Source organism: Colias eurytheme, chromosome 18, assembly GCF_061535395.1.
Source record: "Colias eurytheme isolate Ceu_HAF_F1 chromosome 18, ilColEury1 Martin Lab GWU primary, whole genome shotgun sequence".
Taxonomy (NCBI): domain Eukaryota; kingdom Metazoa; phylum Arthropoda; class Insecta; order Lepidoptera; family Pieridae; genus Colias; species Colias eurytheme.
The window spans coordinates 2,169,109-2,190,426 of NC_142997.1; the positions used below are offsets into that span (position 1 = coordinate 2,169,109).

The window sequence follows — 21,318 nt, forward strand, 5'->3', positions numbered from 1 at the left end:
TCTTTATATTGTTTGTACTCTACTAGAGTAACCGTAATATAATATACCTGTATCACATAAATATATAAAATCGTATGCTTCAGGTTGCAGATAATGTTGCAGCGTCGCAAGAAGTACAAGAATCGCACCATACTGGGCTACAAGACGCTCGCTGAAGGTGTCATCAGGATGGATCAGGTAATGTTCATTTAAACTTTGTTCCTAAAATGTATAGCGATTTGAGCAACGAAGGATTACGAAAAAATATAATGATGAATGAAGGAGTACATACGTTTCCCATGCAGAATATCCCTGCTCATAAATCACTTCCGTATAAAAATATACCAGCTTAATTGGAACAGCAATTTAATAAAATGGTGTACGTAGGAAAAGGGGAATAACTCTATTAACTTTTAACCAACAACTTACCGTGTATCGTTATTCAAATATTTAAATCTAACCTCGTATCCGACATAGTTTGGGCGATTAGTGAATCATCCAATTGAACGTTGCCAGTCAGAACTAAAAATATATTGCGTTCTGGAATTAGTAAATTGTTCAGTGGATTAACGTTATGGAGGGTGAGCAAAGGTTACAAAAATATTGACAGAGTATCCTCATATTACAATAACGTACTGTACATTCATATGAAGATCAAACCAATACGTATTTGTAGAACAACTTCAACTTCAAGCACGTTCAAATAGCTCGTGGTTTACAAAGTCGATGCATCCGAGCATACAGTGTAGCTCGTTCTGAATATTTCAAACAGGATCTTTGAATTCAGTGCCTGCATACAATGGAACACGAGCAACTTTGCCTTTTCATACTTTAGTTATTAAACGCTGATAGTTGGAATGTGCGAATAGAAACGTGCAGCGATAGTTTCACATTGCATCCACTGTTAATATTGAATGAGTAATATGCGAACGTTCAGGAAATTGCACTTGGCATATATTGATAAGTCTGCTTCATTAAAGCTGTTGGATTGCGGTTCCCATCTCTTGCGGGTATCGTAATTCATTCATTACGAGGTAATGACGGTAATGATCAGTCATTACGGCTCAACATTGGCATTATTGCTAACGATTCTTGTTGGAAACGATTGTTGATGTAAATAAGAATAATATGGTTGTTAAAAGAATAGGAATTACAGTTCGTGCTCGTAATAAGTACCATATTTTAGGATGATATTTTTTTGACAACCAAATAGTTTAAGCGCAAAGCAAGAATAAACCACAGCTTGACCTGTCATTAATAACTATTGTGTTCTTATAACTCGAATGACTGGAATAGAAAGAGGGCTAATAGATATTATAACCCTGTTATAATTCTTACTTCTGAGTAGCTAGTAGTAATAGTAGTGCTTAGTTGTATCTAAGCACTTAATTTCAGTGGTAATCAAAAGTAACAAGGCCTCCCAACTTGTAGCATGTTTATCAAGACCTATTTAAATTTATTTTAAACTAGCGGTCCGCCCCGGCTTCGCCCGTGGTACATGTTTACGTTTTCTCTACATAAGAACCATCCTCGTACTTCAAGGAATATAATAAAAAAAGAATTATCGAAATCGGTTCAGCCGTTCTCGAGTTATGCGCTTACCAACACATTTTTCGATTCATTTTTATATTATAGATAAAATTTTATATTATAGATAAAATTCCTTCCCGCAGGTGCTCCAAAGGTCCATGGACATGGAGCTAGAGCTGATCAGCGTAGGCGGCAAGGTGGGAGCGGCGGCTGGCCAGCCAGTCGCGAGGCTCACCATCACCGGGCTGGCTTCGACCCCCGTGGACCATGACACTAAGAATAATAATACGCTGTTGATTACAGGTAGGTGTTTGCTGTAAAATAAGACATTATGTTTTTACAAATATTCGCTTCTTCGTAAATGAAGACCTTCTTTCCTTCCTTGAATTAAGAATCCCTAATTCCTTTATTCAAGAGCTTGTAAAATTAACTGATTAAATTACATTATAAGTTATTAACATTCAAACCATGGCTAACTTCTCTCATTTCTTTTGCTATTGTTGTATTAACTTTAAATAGTTACCTATAGATGGGAGCTCAGTAATAAATATCAATAAATATTAGGAAAAAACACTAACCACTTGTAATAGGTACCTTAATATGATCAACTAGTAAATCCAGCAACAAATAAATAAAAAAAGACGTGTGGCACTTGGGGACTGCCGCGGTAAAGCTATTGCATGCTATGCCTTTAAACCACACCTCCGTGCTCGTCGGAGTGAGGTTTTTTGGTTACGGAATTTCTGGATTCGGTCCCCGCGCTCAAGGCCCGCAATAGAAGCTATGCAATAGCTTAAAATTATATAAAATTTCATCTAACTTCCAGAGCGAGGCTATTCAGACGAAGAAGAAGAGGGTGAATTCAGTTCAGTGGAAGAAGCTGATGACATGCCATACGGAGCACCGGCGCGGCGACGGCCACATCGGCAGATCGAGTTTAACAAGGCGGACTTCTCTTATACAAAGGTATTTATTAAATTGGGTAACTACGGACCCTGGGGAACTATAGGGATCCTTTATTGTGTGATTGTACCTTTTGGATTCGGACACAGGTATACATTTTGGGTACATTTTAGGTCGTTTTAGAGAGAGGGAAAAATTTCTTCTAAGTTATTTATTATGGAAATAAAGAAATACAGTTTAGTTTTGATATATTGGTTATTAAATATAGGTATAGAGTTGCTGGAAAACGAAGAAAAGAAAAGCTGAACTCATGTGCATGTTTAGAACACGGCTTCCGCTATAGTCGAGCTTATATTGAAAATATACATTAATAGTTATTTATTAAAGTAAATACATATTTAATGTTCACATCGTTTATTTAAATTCATATTTTTTATATATTTATGATATTATGTCGAAGTTTATTAATATTTGATAAAAAAATATTTTATGTGCTTATGCAAAAAGTATGGTTTACATTAGAAATGTTGCTCCTTCGACAATTTAGTGGTCGAAAAAATGTTTCTTATTCTTAAATTATTAATTAAATATATTTAAAAAATGTACGCAAAAGACGTTCTAAAGTAAACCATACGTAATATAATTGCTTGCACGCAGCTGGGCTACATGGAGCGAGAGAGACAGAGCTATATCCGCTCGAAGGCGCACGAGAGGGACAGCGATAGTGAGCTCGAACACGCGCCGAGCAAGCGCAAAGGCAGCCGCGGCAAGCTGGCGGTGAGCCGGCACGCGATGTTCAGTTTTATTTATATGGAAATAGAGATTAATTTTGCTTACTATTGTATCAAGATTTCAAGAGTTCAATTTTAAACAGTGGAAGCCTTCTTTACACTTCTCTATGGAGCTCTTATAATAACTTTAAATAAGTTATTGTTAACAAATGGATGTAGAATGTGATAAGAAAGCTGTTCATATGTTAATTTCTATTTTCATACAGTTGCCTGCATTTTAGGAATTGTAGATACTTCTAGTATGTAGTTAGTTTTGTGTTGTGTTCTTAATATTTATCCTTATACACGTTACAAATAATTCATATACGATATCACATACTGTCCTGTCCTGTGTGGTGTGAAAAAAAATAATTCGTTTCCTTATGGTTTTCTATAAGTAAGTATATACAAAACTTAATTGTAATTAAGTAGTACATTTTGTGTTTATTCCCTACTAAAGATAATATACATTATCCCTTTATAATTTTTCTGGCTAAATGTGTGATGTCCAATACTTGCAAAACTTCAAATACACGGTATTTGTAAGCATGGTCTTAGTGACACACACACTTATCTTACTAAGAGCTATTGTGTGGTACCTTTAACAGAATTTCACAAGTATCGAAATCTTTTTCATGTGCCTCGATATTCTTTAAGCAAGGTTGCTATTTTATATCATCATCATCTATTTGATATGTGATACACAATTATATGACAACTAGCTTCCGCCCACGACTTTGTACGTGCATCCCCGTTTTTCCCCGTTCTCGCAAGAATTTCGGGAAATCCTTTCTTAGCGGATGCCTACGTCCTAACATCTACCTGCATGCCAAATTTCAGCCCGATACGTCCAGTGGTTTGGGCTGTGCGTTGATAGATCACTATATCAGTCACCTTTGAGTTTTATATACATATATAGATACTTAATAAACAATGAAGGAAACTCTTCCAACATTTCTCTATTTATCAAGTCAATAGACTCCAGACCTATTTTCATATTTCTTACGTCACCCGCACCGCCTTGACACAACCTTCGCTTGCTCTAAAAGTATGATGTCACTCTTATCAGTCGGTACGGGAGCAACACGATGAGATTAGTATTATGTGCACTACTGAATACGATGCAGGTAATTATTGCTGCGAGATTATGCCAAGTGAAAGTGCTCTCTCTGGGGTGAACATTGGCTCTAAATTTGCACGGAGGGTGTGGTTTGAATAACGTTGAAATAATTTTCCTTTTCAGCGGATGTAATTGTGTTTTGTGTGAATTGATAGTGGGTTAAAACGAACTTTTGTGGTAATGTGTGTACATTTGCTAATCAAGTAACAATATAAAGCCAGGGTTATGTGAAATTTATTGATGGATTAATATTTATCGCACATTGTTTGCGCGAATCTAGATATAATAAGGCATAAAGGTCTTGGCATATAAAATTTGTCACAGAGTGGCCTTGGTTATGTTGTGTAGATCTAAAAACAAATAGACTGAAAGTGGGAATTTCCAATATATTTTTCCTGTTATAAATGTTAATGATACCTACTATTTGACTGAAACTGTAATAGACACAGTAAGTAGGTTGGTTTAGTTTATGGCATTAAATAAGCGGGTAAGAAATATAAGCTCGATATAAATATTTGTTCATAACGTATCTAAATTAGTTTAAAGTCCTACTCGAAGATGAGTTGTGCGAAAAATAACTATTCAAACAGCTGGTAATTCATATCTACGTAATATAATGATTAAATAAATATAGCTACTAAATTGCATTGAAAGCTAATACAATAATAAATAAGCAATTTACAAATATAAAAACAATGTCTTTATAGAAACCTGTTTTTTGGTGGTAAATAAAGTCCAGTTCGACACATAAATGTTTTGTTTTTCTATTCTTCCAGCAACGTAATCTAAAGCAGAAGTTCGCGGCGTTGCTGCGCCGATTCCGCGTGCCCGAAGAGATGGGGGAACGAGGCGCGGCGCGGGACAACCATAACGCGCAACGGGATATTGATGAACTGTTTCAGGTGTGTTTACTAGATAGATAGAAAGAAAATACGAGATAGATAGCAAAAAGGGAAGGAAATGCATACATACGCACATATTACCTCTTCTTTTTTTCGTTAAGTCGCAGAAGTTAGAAGAATTATATTCTATGCTTCTCTATGAATTAAAGAAACAATCATAATATATCAGAAGAGAAGAGCACGCGCTCATGTAAGTGAAGAAGAAGACGCTGAAATTCATTTAAACTAACTTTTTGCTTTATTAGATTAGTAACATCCCAAACATTTCTTAAAGCAAGCTAGCAAAATGTAAATGTGACCATTAAAAAATATTATAATTATTGATTGATCATATAATACAAGTCCGCAGTCATTCCAGGAACTGGAATCGCTCTCTTGCGGCGAGGGTGAGGACTCTGGTCCCGACCAGATGGACACAATCAGTATTGGCTCCACGCCCAAGCCCTCGCTGCGGCCGTTCTTCAGCAGCTCGCGTAGCCTCGCTAACCAGGACCACCATAGACACTCGAATGGTGAGTGACTTTGACATTGACGTTGACAAGTGACATTGATGTTTGGCGCGTAATTCGAACGCCGCCATTGTGGTTTTTGTTTTCTTTTTGTTGTTATTGGTGGTCAGTGTTGCAATTAGGCTTATAGTTTTCAGTATTGGAAGGTAGATGTTTTAATGTTTAGGTAAAGTTACGAAAATGTCGATAATGGTTATTGTAGATAGTAAATTATTTATTTTTCCTATGAGTATCAACGTCACCCATAAGCAGATAGCTTAGTTGAATTGAATTATTAAGTGTAATGGAGATGTATTTAGAATAGTTTTTTGTAACTGCATTAAAGTAAATTGAAGTTTTAAAAATAATCGTGTTTAATTTATTGCAATAAATAAGTATTTAGCACTATTATATATCAGTAATACTTTACTTAAATACCTGGTAAAGATATTTAATTACAATTTGATATGAGCATTCAATTCGTGCATTGTATGGTTGCTTTATTTTTATTTTGCACAAAATATAACAGATGAAAATGAAATGTAGGTAGATGTATCGTTTTTCATTGCATAATTTTGTGTTTTGTATTTGTAACGCTGTGTGCATAGTTTAGTGCATGTGTGGGTGACAGTGGCGGTGCACATTCATGAACTAAAAACACTGGAAACATTATTAATCTAACATTGTGTGTCCACACTTACTGACACTTCATAAATGTGCGTGTGCGATGTGGTATGGTGTGCACAATTTGTTTTATTGTTTGTATAGTTTGTAAGGCGATTAGGCTGATTTAATCAAGCCATATTTCACAATTGAAGGCAAAAGATATAATTTATCATTCGTAAATTATCGGTTTTGATGATTCACTTTTGTTTGAAATTTGCTGCTCAAAATTACTAAATAAAACACACAAAAAGTTACACAAAGTTTACACGTCTTTTACTTTCATTGAACTCAAGTACTTATCAACACACTACAAGCCTTCCATGTCACTTAGAAAATAATTTTCATCCATTGAGAATACATCTACACACTTGCTTTATCGCCTACAAAAAAAAAACTCAAATTGCGCACTACACTCGCGCACGCACGCCCGCCACTCGCCCCACGTAAGCATACCGCATGCGCAGTGACGCGGCACGCGAGCGTCGCGTCCGCGGCCGAGCTGCGTCCGCGCGGCCGGCACACGACGGTCTCGTTCACAGGTATATAGCGAGCGAGTGTGCGGTCGTGTGCTATGTTAGATTAAATCTAAAATGAATATGGGCTATGCCACTCCGGATAGTAAGGAAGTTTTCCGTCATAGAAAAAAAAAAAAAAAATAAGGATACTTCTTACTGCTGAATGGACATGTTGTGTTGCTAATCATGAATGCTGAAAATTGTATCTTTTTATTTGTCCATTTATTAGATTTACTCGAGAATTAGAAAGAGAAAATATTTATTTTTAATCTGGGCCTGAAGTTGCTTGTTTAAAGCATAGGGATACTTCACACGTGTTGCAATGATTAATTGTTTGTTTCATTATTCATGTATTTATTTAAGTTTAGGAAATAAACTAACATAGCACATGATTGCATACAGAACACAGTAATAATAACTGAGAAAATATTTTTATACAATTTTTTGTATGACAAATTTTATAAAAATATATTGGAATAATCTACAGCACTATTCATAGCAAGCTTCTTGTGTTATTGTCTTTTCTTTTATTTCGCTTTCATTCATGCACTGTGACTCTTATTCTATAAATATATTTTTAACTGTGTTATCACTCTTATCTAAAGGTTATAATTACTCATGAATCCTCACAATTTGTGTTATCTAGCAGATACGTAATATTTGCACTGTATTGCCATTCGAAAAGCCTAAAAAATCAGTATAAATGAAGAACACATTGACTCCCTAACTATTACAATTTCTTGGATTTCATTATTATTAAAGTGGAGTTCTCTTATTTTCCTTTCCTCCTATTGCTCAACAGTTCCTTCTTATCTTTCCTGTCTATTTGATGCACTTTCAAAATTGTTATAATGTCATCGATGTGCATATAAAAGTTAAGCCAATTCGATCCTTAACACCTTAGAACATGGATCAAAATAGCATCAACATTTTGAAAAGAAACAATTTTGAAAGTGTAGCTATGGAAAATTAAGAATCAAATGTATTGATTTTATCTTACGGTATAGAATCGGAAGCTGTACGTAGTTCAGCGGGGGACGAGAGAGGCAGTGAAGGGAATAGTGATGGTGACGCTACCCTCGACGCTCAGGTTTCTGGAGCGTCTGTTTCCAGCTCGCCTCCTAATGAGACCAAGGTTTGTAGCTAATAACAATGTGGACTAAAAATAAAAATTGGTAGTTCGAAAACTGTCGCCACAAGTCATTTATTAAAACTTTTTATACCGCATAGTTCGAAATATTGCGGAAGAATTCAATGATCATATAATGAAAAAGTTGCAGCATGTTTAAGTGAATTTTGAAACGTCTAAATATCAAACATTCTTCAACTATTAAATAGTTTATTTATTCATAGGTACTATTTTTACCAAACTTAATGTTACAGGAGGACAAACGCTCACGGCTGTTCCGTAGCGCGACAAGTGGAGGTAACTTGACGCCAGCGTCTGGCGCCAGGAAGAAGAACTCGCTAGTGATTGGAGGAGAGCGGCCGCTGTCCGCGCACGATCTGCCCGCATTGAGTCCTACTACGTTGGAGGTAAGTGTTAATTTTAGTACGAAGTGTGAAGTGTTAAGTGTTAGTGACCATCAGTGATCATCAATAGAGATGGATGAATGATGATTTTGTTCCCTGAAAGGTACTTACGCGATTAAATGGTCAATGCTATATAATTTTGAACTTTTTCAAAAATTTTCATGCCAAACCTGATTGAGATTTTTTTCGAAACATTTCAGTCTTTTACTTACTAAGAATTTTTCCATCTTTAAGAATTTCATCATCACAATAAATCATTTGAATTTGAGAATTTTACCTAATCCTATGAATCCGATCTGTTTACCTACGAATATTATCCAAGCATTTTAGATCACTAAAAACGTGGTCTTAATTTTTTTTTTTTGAGATGCAACTGGCCTTATCGTGTTATCACACACAGCCGCGGCGCACAATGGCGGAGCAAGTGAGCCGCGTGCTGGGCGAGGAGGGCCCGGTGCCGGAGTGCGTGGCGGTGGCCCCCGGGACACTAGCGCGCGCGCTGCAGGCGCTGGCCGTGCCCGCAGCTGTCGCGCCGCACGGCGTCGTGCCGGACGCGCGCCCGCTGCTGCAGGCCGTGCTAGCGAGGGCCGCTAAGCAGTTAGTAGCTATGAATAGTATAGATTGGGAAGAATGTTGTGAAGTAATGTTTTTTTTGTAGGAATTTTTGGTTAAAGGCGTGATCTTATTTAGGCAGATTGAAACTCACGTATTAAAACTCTTGTTTTAGTAATAGTGAGGTTTTACTCTTACATTTTGTATTTTTGTTTGTTATTGTACTGTGCATTGGTAAAACTCCCTACTCTCTTTACTCTATTAGTCTACTTTTCTTGTTGAAATGAAATGAAAAATTTATTTTCCAGAATTGTTGACAGAAAAACAAAGGTTTTACAATATATGAGAATTACGTCCACACAATTCGCCAACGAATTGGCATACAAATATTTAACTTTACACTTTTATAATTATAGTATTATTTATATTGAAGTACAATATATTTTTCACCTTAACTTGAACATTTTACATTAAAGTTATTATTATTATCTTCCTTTAATGTTTGTTTGTTTAAAAACAATGACGTTGCAACTTGCAGCCGCTTTTATAATTTAAGTTTAAGCAATTGCATGGGCAATTCCTTAAATGCCATTAGGATTCTATTATATATCTTCGCACTCATAATATGTTTTACTAGGTAAAGTCTTAGTTTTTTTTATGTTGTTAAATTGTTCATACGCAAATGTTATAAAATTTTTGTAAGCTTAATAATAATTATTATGTGTTTAGGGGCAGTCGTCGTGCGTTACGCATGTGCGTGTGCGGCGGCGAGGCGGCTGCGGCGGGCGGACTCCGCGCGCACGTCGAGCTGGCCGCGCGCCGCCCGCACGACGCGCCGCCGCTGCGGTACTACGTCATACCTGTGGGTGAGTGCGTGTGTACATAGAACATGGTTCGTGTGTGCAATTTAAGGCCGCTGCATACGTGACGGGATTTTACCCGGACGGGACGTGACGGGAAGTTTTGGAAACATCGTTGCATACAAAATGTATCCAAATACGCATATGTCACGGGAACATCGACGGGACGGGAACGTGGACGGGAAAAATATCGTCGCCGACGATGTTTAGCACGTCCCGTCCCGCACGTGCCCCGTCCCGTCCGTGATTTCGCTACGTATGCACAGTCGCTCCGTTCGTGCCGGAGAGATAATAGTGACGCCTTCCAACTCCTATCGAAAATGGACGATGAAAAACTGATCGAATGTGTACGCTCATATCCAGCTTTGTATAATTTAGCGAACCCACAATATTTAGACACAAAATATAAAAATTATTTATGGCGTAAAGTTGCTGTGGAATTATCATTCAGTGAAAACGGTTAGTGTTATTTTAATCAATATATTGTGGTATTCCTAACTATAGTCCTTTTCACCTATGATGATTCCAGTTACACTTCATCGTGTTCTGAATTACGTATTTTATGTTTAAAATGCCAAAATAATTTTATTTGCGGAATGTAGATTACAAAGATGTTAGGCAGGTACATATTACATAGACTCTCTTCTTTTTCTTGACGGTCGTAGCTTCTTCGTCATCTAGAGCAATAGCAATTAAAGCCAATTCTTCAATTGAAAAATCCATCTTTCGTTGTTCACAACACTAGCACGTTAGATCCGAATCACGTCACGGTGCGTATGCGTTTGCACCACGTTCCCGTTGTGAACGAGGCAATCACGTGCCCGTCCCGCTCACGTCCCGTCCGAGGTATTTTCCCGTCACGTATGCAGCGGCCTCTAATGTCATAAGACACGTTGCCACGGCGCTGCTACATCATACCTGTGGGTGAGTGTGCGTGTGTGTGGATGTAGCATAAACCCATGTGCGTGTGCAGACGAAACGTCACTGCTTAGCTACAAAATTATAGCCGTCGGTGAGTGTACGTGTGTGTATATGTTACGGGCAACGCATTAACTGGGTTTTATTAATAAGGACCGGCCATTATAAATAAGGCTCAAGAGCGAAGGGCAAAGTGATTAATTTATCACTTAGATAGGCCATTATTAATTATTCCCGATATTTATTACATGGACAAGTCCATGTAATAAATATGTATTTGAAAAAGCTTGAATTTATACTTGAATACTTGGACCGGGCAGTATGAATAATTCCCTACTTGTAGAAGATCAATGTGATAAATTAGTGTTCTTATTAAGTATAAAATTACCCCTGTTTCTTAACATTAAACTAATTTTGTGTCATATAGATAGAATCTATCTTAACATAATTATTATTACAGGTCAATGCACACTATCCCGCTATCTAGCCGCCAACGACCCTACGTACGCGGCACTATTCGCGAGCGAATCGTGGACGGCGCTGTGCGAGCGCGCTGCGGACGCGAGCATGGCGGACATCGCGGAGATGTCTTCGAGGATTGCTAGGTAATTTAGGGGAGTTGGGGTTTGAAATTCGACCATATTTTGTATGGTTTAAGGTTGAAATTCCACCTTTACTTGTAATGACAATAAAATGATGTGTGTATAAACACGTGTGCGTACATATAGGTCGGGTCATGTAAAAAGAACGCTGATGGTTAAGCTGCGCATTGGCGATTTATTGGTCTACTAGATTTCCGCCCGCGGCTTCGCCCGCATTTTCAAAGGAAAACCCGCATAGTTCCCGTTCCCGTGGGATTTCCGGGATAAAACCTATCCTATGTGTTAATCCAAGTTACCCTCTATATGTGTGCTAATTTCATTGTAATCGGTTCAGTAGTTTTTACGTGAAAGAGTAACAAATATCCATACATCCATACATCCATACAAACTTTCGCCTTTATAATAGTATTAAGATTTGGTGTTATGAGGTGGTATAAGAATAACAAATATGTAGTTGCGAAGCCACGACTCGAGAGCCTACTTCAACAATAAATTATTCAGCAAATAACTTTCGTGCTAAGCTCGATACATGCCAAAACACACCCCATCACTTTCATCCAGCGTTCTTTTTACATGATTCGCGTTATACAGGCAATGTTCGTTTAGGAGTAGATAGATGAAAGAAAAAATGTTTTTCGATTAACCAATAAATTATCAAAAACGAAATAAAGACATTTTGATACTTTAACAGTTACCGTAACTGTAAAAGTATCAAATGTCTATATTTTATATGGTAACATAGTCTTGTCTACATCAATACATACTCTTTTCCTCAATATAAGTCAGAATAATAATATAATGAATGATATAAGTGCTAGTTAATTAATTGATTTTATATATTCGTTAGGTATTTGAACAGCATCGGTCCGGTGAACAACATTCCGATCGGCGAGGCGATGGTCGCGTACCGAGACAAGTCCGGTGATGAGGATTCTAGTCAGACATTCGTTCCTTTCATCGCCGTAAGTTGCACTTATTAATTAATTGTAGTATGCAGAATTTAACTATAATTGTGTTGTTCGAAAGTATTTATTGAAGTGAAAACTTCTTTAGCGGCGTTCAGCACTTTTTCTGTAATGGGTATAAAATCTTAAACTCGCGTCAGGACACGTGACCTGATCGAAAAAGCGTAAGACGGATGGACACCAAACATGCTCAACGTTAATAATCAAGTTTTCACTTCTGCCGGCACTCCCGGAGTGCAACCCGTCTTTTTTTACTTATGTCACTCTTCTGTGATTTTAGGAGACGAGAGAATTATGTTCAATGTCATTAATATAAATGATGCGCTCGCAGAGGGCCGTGCGGGACGTCAGAGGCGTGGCCAATTTTGCTTTACGTATTTTTTATTCTGAATTTTCTACTTTTCATCAAAATTTCCTAACGCGTTACTATTAACAATTTCAATTATATTATTCCTGACAGATATTTTTTACTCTGTTATGTGAAAAAATGTATCGTTACAATTTTTTTTAATTTTTGAACATTACGTGCGTTCAATATAGTATTATTGACAATTTTTGAAGTGAAAACTTCTTTAGTGGCGTTGGGTATAAAATCTTAAACTCACGTCAGGACACGTGACCTGATCGAAAAAGCGTAAGACGGATGGATATCAAACATGCTCATCGTTAATAATCAAGTTTTCACTTCTGCCGGCACTCCCGGAGTGCAACCCGTCTTTTTTAGGGTTCCGTAGCCAAAATGGCAAAAACGGAACCCTTATAGTTTCGTCATGTCCGTCTGTCCGTCTGTCCGTCTGTCCGTCTGTCACAGCCGATTTACTCGGAAACTATAAGTACTACAGTGATGAAATTTGATGGGAATATGTGTTGTATGAACCGCTACAAAAATATGACACTAAATAGTAAAAAAAAGAATTGGGGGTGGGGCCCCCCATACATGTAACTGAGGGATGAAATTTTTTTTTTCGATGTACATACCCGTGTGGGGTATCAATGGAAAGGTCTTTTAAAATGATATAAAGTTTTCTAAAAAACATTTTTCTTAAAGTGAACGGTTTTTGAGATATCAGCTCTCAAAGTCGTAAAAAGTATGTCCCCCCCCCTCTATTTTTATAACTACGGGGTATAAAATTCTAAAAAAAATAGAGGTGATGCATGCTAATTAACTCTTTCAACGATTTTTGGTTTGATCAAAGTATCTCTTATAGTTTTTGAGATAGGTTGATTTAACTGTAATTTATTATATTTGCTGCTACGGAACCCTTTGTGCGCGAGCCCGACTCGCACTTGGCCGGTTTTATTTTTATTTTGAACTAGCTGTTGCCCGCAGCTTCGCCTGCGTGGAAAAGATAAATAAACATGATACAAATTTTCATCCCCTATTTTATCCCCTTGGGGGTTGAATTGATCAAAACCCTTTCTTAGGGGACGCCTCCGTCCTAACATCTACCTGCATGCCATATATTTCAGCCCGATCCGTCCAGTGGTTTGGGCTGTGCGTTGATAGATCACTATATCAGTCACCTTTGAGTTTTATATATATAGATGAATATTTTCGGATTTTTGTAAATTTATTATTGTTTTCTTATAATATTCCTCTTCCAAAGTAAGTATTTAGAGCCTTTTTTCATGATTCTCCCTTTCCTGTTGGATTCTAATTTCATGCAACTCTTGTTGTTGCTTCATAAGTTCAATAATTATTGATGCTCATTTTCACAGTTGTTTGATTTTTCACTGTACAAATATGATAAACATTAATCCTAATCTTAATAAATCACAGCTGTACAATAATTGATATTCCTATATTAAATAACAAAGAAATAACATATATATATATTTGAAAGTTTATTGGCAGTTAAATGTCATACAAAATAAAGTCTACCATTCACATTTGTCAAAAAGTACATTTTTAGTTAAGTTTTACGTGAATATCGGGTTTTATTTCGATAATGTTACTAGAAAAAAAATATATTTACGTTACTTAGTTGAGAGACTGCTGAGACAGGTTTATAAGTATGATTATTTTAATCATTGTTTAAGGAGTTGAGAGTTATTTAACTGAGAGGTGTTTAAGCAACAGATCAGTCAGTTTTTATAAGTAAGGCTGTGATTGATTATAGATTGATTGATTATCGATTGATTGATTGATCGATTGATTGATTATAGATTGATTATCGCTTGATTGATTATCGATTGATTGATTATCGATTGATTGATTATCAATTGATTGATTATCGATTGACTATCGATTGATTGATTATCCATTGTTCGATCGATTGATTGACCGATCGATTGATTATCGATTGATTGATTATCGATTGATTATCGATTGATTATCGATTGATTATCGATTGACTATCGATTGATTGATTATCCATTGATCGATTGATCGATTGATCGACTGATCGATTGATCGATTGATTGATTATCGATTGATTGATTATCGATTGATTGATTATCGAATTATTGAATATCGATCGATTGATTATCGATTGATTTATTATCGATTGATTGATTTATTATCGATTGATTGATTATCCACTGATCGATTAATTGATTATCGATTGACTATCGATTGATTGATTATCCATTGATCGATTGATTGATTATCGATTGATTGATTATCGATCGATTGATTATCGATCGATTGATTATCGATTGATTGATTATCGATTGATTGATTATCGATTGATTGACTATCGATTGATTGATTATCCATTGATCGATTGATTGATTGATCGAATGATTGATTATCGATTGATTGATTATCGATTGATTGATTATCGATTGATTGATTATCGATTGATTGATTATCGATTGATTGATTATAGATTGATTGATTATCGATCGATTGATTATCGATTGATTATCGAATGATTGATTATCGATTGATTTATTATAGATCGATTGATTATCGATTGATTGATTATCGATTGATTGATTGATTATCGATTGACTATCGATTGATTGATTATCCATTGATCGATTGATCGATTGATTGATTGATCGATTGATTGATTATCGATTGATTATCGATTGATTGTTTATCGATTGATTGATTATCCATTGATTGATCAAATGATTGATTGATCGATCGATTGATTGATTATCGATTGATTGATTGATTGATTGATTATTGATCGATTGATTGATTATGGATTGATTGATTATCGATTGATTGATTATCCACTGATCGATTAATTGATTATAGATTGATTGATTTATCGATTGACTATCGATTGATTGATTATCCATTGATCGATTGATTGATTGATCGATTGATTGATTATCGATTGATTGATTATCGATTGATTGATTATCGATTGATTGATTATCGATTGATTGATTATCGATTGACTATCGATTGATTGATTATACATTGTACGATTGATCGATTGATTGATTGATCGATTGATTGATTATCGATTAATTTATTATCGATTGATTGATTATCGATTGATTATCGAATGATTATCGATCGATTGATCAATTATCCATTGATTGATTGATTGATTATCGATTGATTATCGATCGATTGATCGATTATCCATTGATTGATTGATTGATTGATTGACCGATCGATTGATTATCGATTGATTGATAATCGATTGATTGATTATCGAATGATTGTTTATCTCTCCGTAAGCTCCTTTACGCGCGTTACTTATTAAATTAACAAGAGTGTATGTAATGTATTTTATTTGCAATGTGTAAAGGTACTTATCTCATTGATATTAGTATTGGAGTTTTTTACGATAGATTTTAAATAATGAGCAGGTATAACTTTATTATAATTACTAGCGGTCCGCCCCGGCTTCGCCCGTGGAACATATTTACGTTTTCTCTACATAAGAACCATCCTCGTACTTCAAGGAATATAATAGAAAAGAATTATCGAAATCGGTTCAGCCGTTCACACGTGATGCCGTGACAACGCGAAACGGGTGCAGACCCGCCGCCTTTTTATAGCTCCCGCCGCGAAGCGCGTCGAACGCGGCAACTGATACACAAAAATAATCCTTATGGCATGATTCTGTATTCACGCGCGAAGACTTATAGCGTATTTCATGTATAACTTTGGTGTTTCTACACCGATTTACATGATTCTTTTACTATAACCTGCCCAGGAGTATGAAGAATAATTGTGCCAAATTTGGTTAAAATCCGTCGTGTAGTTTCTGTTTCTATAGCGAATATACAGACAGGCAGACAGACAGACAGACAAAAATTTTACTGATTGCATTTTTGGCATCAGTAGCGATCCCTTATCACCCCTTCATAGTTTTTTTTTTAATATATTTCATGTACAGAATTGGCCTCTCTACAGATTTATTATAAGTATAGATTAATTTTGTGTTCACAGGAGGTGCGCGTAGGGTGGGCAGAAGCGTGCGGCACATCACTAGAGGGCGAGGAGGGCTCGCCCCCCGCGCGGCCCTCCCCGCCTGCCACGCCCGCGCCCGACCCGCTGCCGCCCGCGCTCGACCCGCTCGAGCTGCAGCTCGACTACTGGCTGGTGAGTGTGCACACCATTGAGGTATTATTATAGAGAGGACACCACGAACAAAATCTGTGCAACAAGCGCGGCGAAGCGGGCCGGCTAGTGAGTCATACACTTTGTAGATTTTCTGCCTCTTATTACTTATAAATTAAAACCAATCAATCTAACAAATAAATATTGTTTATCTTATTAAAAAATATGAATAAAATTATCAATTAAAACCAATCAATGTAACAAAAAAAAATTGAGTTTGAGACGATTGACTCTAACTCGTGTTACAAATACATAGTTTAGTAGCGATGCCCTCTCTAGTACGTAGTACATGGTAACTCAATGATGCACACAGGCGCACATGGAGAGCAAATGCACAACACAAACATACTGACTCACACATACTACACAGGGTACACAGCAGCAAACTGAGTTTGTCTTGTGTGGACACGCTACTAGGTTTGGATTTGGAGTGAAATTGACTGACGACAAAACAATTCTGCGCAAAGCTTGCATTGTATTTTGTTGCACTAATCACTGCGAAGTACGGACACAAATGCGAAATACAGAATAGCACACACTGACGGCGTCCGCTCGGGTCGATAGTAGAATGCTCGCAACGCACTACACGCGCTGTATAACTGTGTATAACTTGTGGTTGTATGGTTACTCAGTAAGCAGCATAAATAATAAGAATTTAATCAATTCTGTATCATTCTAAATATTATAATAAATTTAACAGTAAATTGACCTGTGACAAACTTTCGAATAAAAGCAAATTATAAAGCATATGTTCATTAACATAAAATACCCTCTTATATCAGTTATAACTATACTATAAGAAATAACACGCGAGGATGGGTTCGATATTAGTTTGAATGTAATAAGAATGTACTGCGATTCTACACAGCTACCTAATGGATGTAGGTAGTTGATAACAAATCGCAGCAAGTCAACGACTATTAGCAAAGTGAAGGTAGTTGGGTCGAACGTCGTATATACAACGCCGAATGCGCCACGAGTCAAAGGAACGCGGTATTTTATAGTATTCGACAGCTAAGCATGTTCTGACAGGAAATAGTTACAACTTACAACTATAATGACAACTATTCATCCACTAAAATATTAAATCAAAAGTTAGTCTAACAGTACAATTATTTATTTCTTATATTAATTCCCAGGTGGGCGGTGCGAGCGGTGGCAAGAGTGCCGAGGGCTGCGAGGGTGGGACGGGTGGTGGGGGCAAAGTGACGGTGAAGGCGGCGTTTAGAGCGCTGTTAGTGACGAGACATAACCACCACCTCGCAATCACGTACCTGACTAAAGAGAAGAAACAGAAGAGTATGTTGTTATTTGTTAATATTAATTACACATTTTATATACGCTTCACCTGTATTTCCGAATACACAGACACACACTTACACTTTGAAACTTTGGGCACACTTTGAAATTTTGAGCAAAAATCTTCATTTTTATAGCGGGTGTTTGATACTTATACATAAGCTTCATTATTGCCAAGTATAAGCCAAATCCGTTCTGTGATTCTTGCGTGAACGTACATGAAACATTCATTTTAACAAACTTTCATATTTGTTAGATTACAAATTAAGAGTTTGTACTCACTAGATAGCAAGATTAGATTGATCTGCATATTCTACACAATATGAATAATAAAAATTGAAGGTATTGTTATCTGGTAACAAATATATTTTGTACCCAGTAATGCGCTTGGGCAAGAAAAAGGAGAAGAGCGGGGAGAGTGAAGCGGGTCGCGCGCACAGCGTGGAGGGCGTCGCTAGGCTCATCTGCTCTGCTAAAGGATCGCATACGCCACTTAAAGGTAAATTAGTTATAATTTACTGAATACATTTGTGTTTCTAATGTTAATTTCGTTTTTTTGAGATTATAATTTATTGAATACTGTACTGTATGTAGCGACACCTCGCTCTGAATCCCGCAAGCGGAATGTTTTCGCTACAGAGCATATAATATACAACTTTCCGATATCATCCATCGGGGCCTTCACGGCCGGTCAGTCGAGTAGACTGGTCGAGGATCCTCCCTTTTTCGATGGAGGAATTCCACCTTCCTTCCTCCACACTGTATCTTTGTTTCGTTAATTTAGTATTTTTTTATAGAGAAAAAGTATTTAACGTTCTTTTTCTATCTGTGATGCTTACTATCACGCTACAATGATTAAAGGGTTTGTTTCTTTTATCTCAAGACTAGCTTTCCGCCTGCGGCTTCGCCCGCGTTTTCAAAAAAAAACCCGCATAGTTCCCGTTCCCGTGGGATTTCCGGGATAAAACCTAGCCTATGTCACTCAGAAATGATGTAGCTTTCCAACAGTGAAAGAATTTTTCAAATCTGCCAAGTAGTTTCGGAGCCTATTCAATTCATACAAACAAACAAACAAAAAATCAAACCTTTCCTCTTTATAATATTTGTATAGATATTTGTATAGATTGTGTAATATTTTTAGGAATTGTAAAGATGAAAAAGTTATGATATAAAAAAAAAATGTACTGAGTTGGCTATTTTACATCATAAAAAGTTTTGCTTTCGTGATTGGCTTAGAAATAAATGACGAATCTTTTTTTTTTTCTTAAAATCAAGTGTGTACAAAATAATGACACTTAATCTCATTTACAGTGTACATCGACGGCACAGAGTGGACGGGAGTGAAGTTCTTCCAACTATCTACGCAATGGCAGACGCACGTTAAGACGTTCCCGGTGGCCACGTGCGGAGCGCCGCTAGCATCCACTGAATCCTAGATCTAGATCGAAATATAGATCGAGATCTAGACCAAAACCTGGATTTGGAGCTAAACCTAGGTCTAGGTCAACATCTAGGCCTATACCTATAGATAGAAAGCTATCTATAGATGTAGGTATCTATGGATTGAGACCTAGTTTTAGACCTATGTCTGGAGTAAGATTACTAGAGAAGAAATCTAGAGATAAACCGCGCTGACGACTGACCTAGCTTTTTTATGTAGCCTGATTTGGTGTTTGCAGCTTTGATGGTAGGTACCATGTAAGGAATGATGTGAAAAATAGATGGGGTTTTGGTTGACTTTAATATTTCATATATAAGAACATTGTTAATGGAAATCTGTCTCGAAAGATGTAGTGAACAACTGGCTTGGAACTGAAAGTTCGTTTGATTATGAGTTAAAGTCGATGGTCTGTATGCTTATGTTTATGAAATATGCAAAATCAAAGCTGCAATCGCACAAATTAACGACATAGTAAATCAGTCGCATTTGATGTAGGTATCAATTTGTACGCGCTGAATTTTAATATATTATGCAAAAATTTTAATACTATTTAATGCCCTGTAAAATTAACAGAGCGGCTGAATTTGGAAATCGGTCGATAGATTTTCCATTTTTAGACTCTGTACGCATCGGATCCAATAAGGAACAAACAAAATTATTCAGAGACTGATCAAGATATATATATCTTCCCAACCATTACCATCAAATGCAAGAAAATCGCTACTTTTCTTGCGACAAATTAAAAAATATATAATTGTTAGATATGGTTCTAGAAACCAAAATGGATGTAAGAGGCTCTATGTAGATGCGTTACTTAATTTATCGAGCTGCCATTTTAAGCTTTTGTTGTGTGATTTGAATATCCGTAGAAATTATCGGTGGCAAAATTGTTAGAAATTTTATATTGTCAATCGATATTGTACATTAGTTCGAGTAAATTATTAACAGCTAAGCCGTTTAAAATATTTCGTAATGACTGTTAGTGTAAGGCTTTTGTCATGTTGCGTGCGACAAAACATGGTGCGATCGAAAAAACAATAATAATTATGCATGCGTTATTATTAAATAAAAAAATCAGCTGAGCGTCTAAATTTTAAGAATATTTAAGAAATTTTTCCAGTTTAACGACAAAATAGAGTGTAATTTTACGATTTTATAGAATTGGTGTTACGGTGTATTTCAAGTTGCATAATAGAAGCTCAATACATCATAGTCATGTAGATGTAGTTAGTTACTCTGTGTACTCAATAATAAATGAATAATGGTTCGTGACATTTCCATGTATGTAAGTTATATCGGTGTGTAGGTGAAACCGAATTTCGAGTAAAGTCGGCACATATCACAATAGGTTCGTGCTGATTGAAGCACGATTTATTTTTAATCTGTGATTTGTTTTTTTTATGTAGGCAGGCGATGGTCGCAATTTGTCAATGCAGCATATTTTTTTATAATTAAAGCGAAGGCTTTCATCGGTTTTTTTAATGGTATCATAGACTATAAATAATTGAATAAGTTCGAAATATGAATTTCCTAATATGACTGAATGTCAGTATTAAATCGATAACCAAATTGTAATTTCATAACGAAATTAACTCCGAGCCAGCTTAGAAAAATAGTTTTCTATTGCTGCGTGTCTTTCTTAATTTTTGTAGCGTTTAGATGTCCTTGTATAAAGGAATGTTCCATGATATCATAGAGTAAATGTTCTCAATAATTAAACTTATTGAAGTCGTTAGTGAAT

General features: G+C 36.4%; 1 protein-coding gene across 2 annotated transcripts in view; it reads left to right on the forward strand.

The window, feature by feature from the left end:
* KrT95D (phosphofurin acidic cluster sorting protein KrT95D) overlaps positions 1 to 20,143 on the forward strand; it is a 125,479-nt gene extending 105,336 nt beyond the window's left edge. Inside the window, exons 3-19 of one of the 2 annotated variants that reach the window (XM_090112758.1) lie at positions 84 to 177; positions 1,653 to 1,812; positions 2,336 to 2,475; positions 3,070 to 3,189; positions 5,079 to 5,204; positions 5,563 to 5,716; positions 6,823 to 6,897; positions 7,881 to 8,008; positions 8,257 to 8,409; positions 8,807 to 9,003; positions 9,688 to 9,824; positions 11,197 to 11,341; positions 12,186 to 12,300; positions 16,667 to 16,819; positions 17,977 to 18,136; positions 18,516 to 18,635; positions 19,448 to 20,143. In XM_090112758.1, coding sequence (XP_089968884.1) covers positions 84 to 177; positions 1,653 to 1,812; positions 2,336 to 2,475; positions 3,070 to 3,189; positions 5,079 to 5,204; positions 5,563 to 5,716; positions 6,823 to 6,897; positions 7,881 to 8,008; positions 8,257 to 8,409; positions 8,807 to 9,003; positions 9,688 to 9,824; positions 11,197 to 11,341; positions 12,186 to 12,300; positions 16,667 to 16,819; positions 17,977 to 18,136; positions 18,516 to 18,635; positions 19,448 to 19,572 — 2,302 coding nt within the window. In that variant the 3' untranslated portion in view covers positions 19,573 to 20,143. The remainder of the gene's footprint in view (positions 1 to 83; positions 178 to 1,652; positions 1,813 to 2,335; positions 2,476 to 3,069; positions 3,190 to 5,078; positions 5,205 to 5,562; positions 5,717 to 6,822; positions 6,898 to 7,880; positions 8,009 to 8,256; positions 8,410 to 8,806; positions 9,004 to 9,687; positions 9,825 to 11,196; positions 11,342 to 12,185; positions 12,301 to 16,666; positions 16,820 to 17,976; positions 18,137 to 18,515; positions 18,636 to 19,447) is intronic. The other variant, XM_090112759.1, reaches the window with a different exon arrangement.
* The last annotated feature ends 1,175 nt before the right edge of the window (positions 20,144 to 21,318 follow it).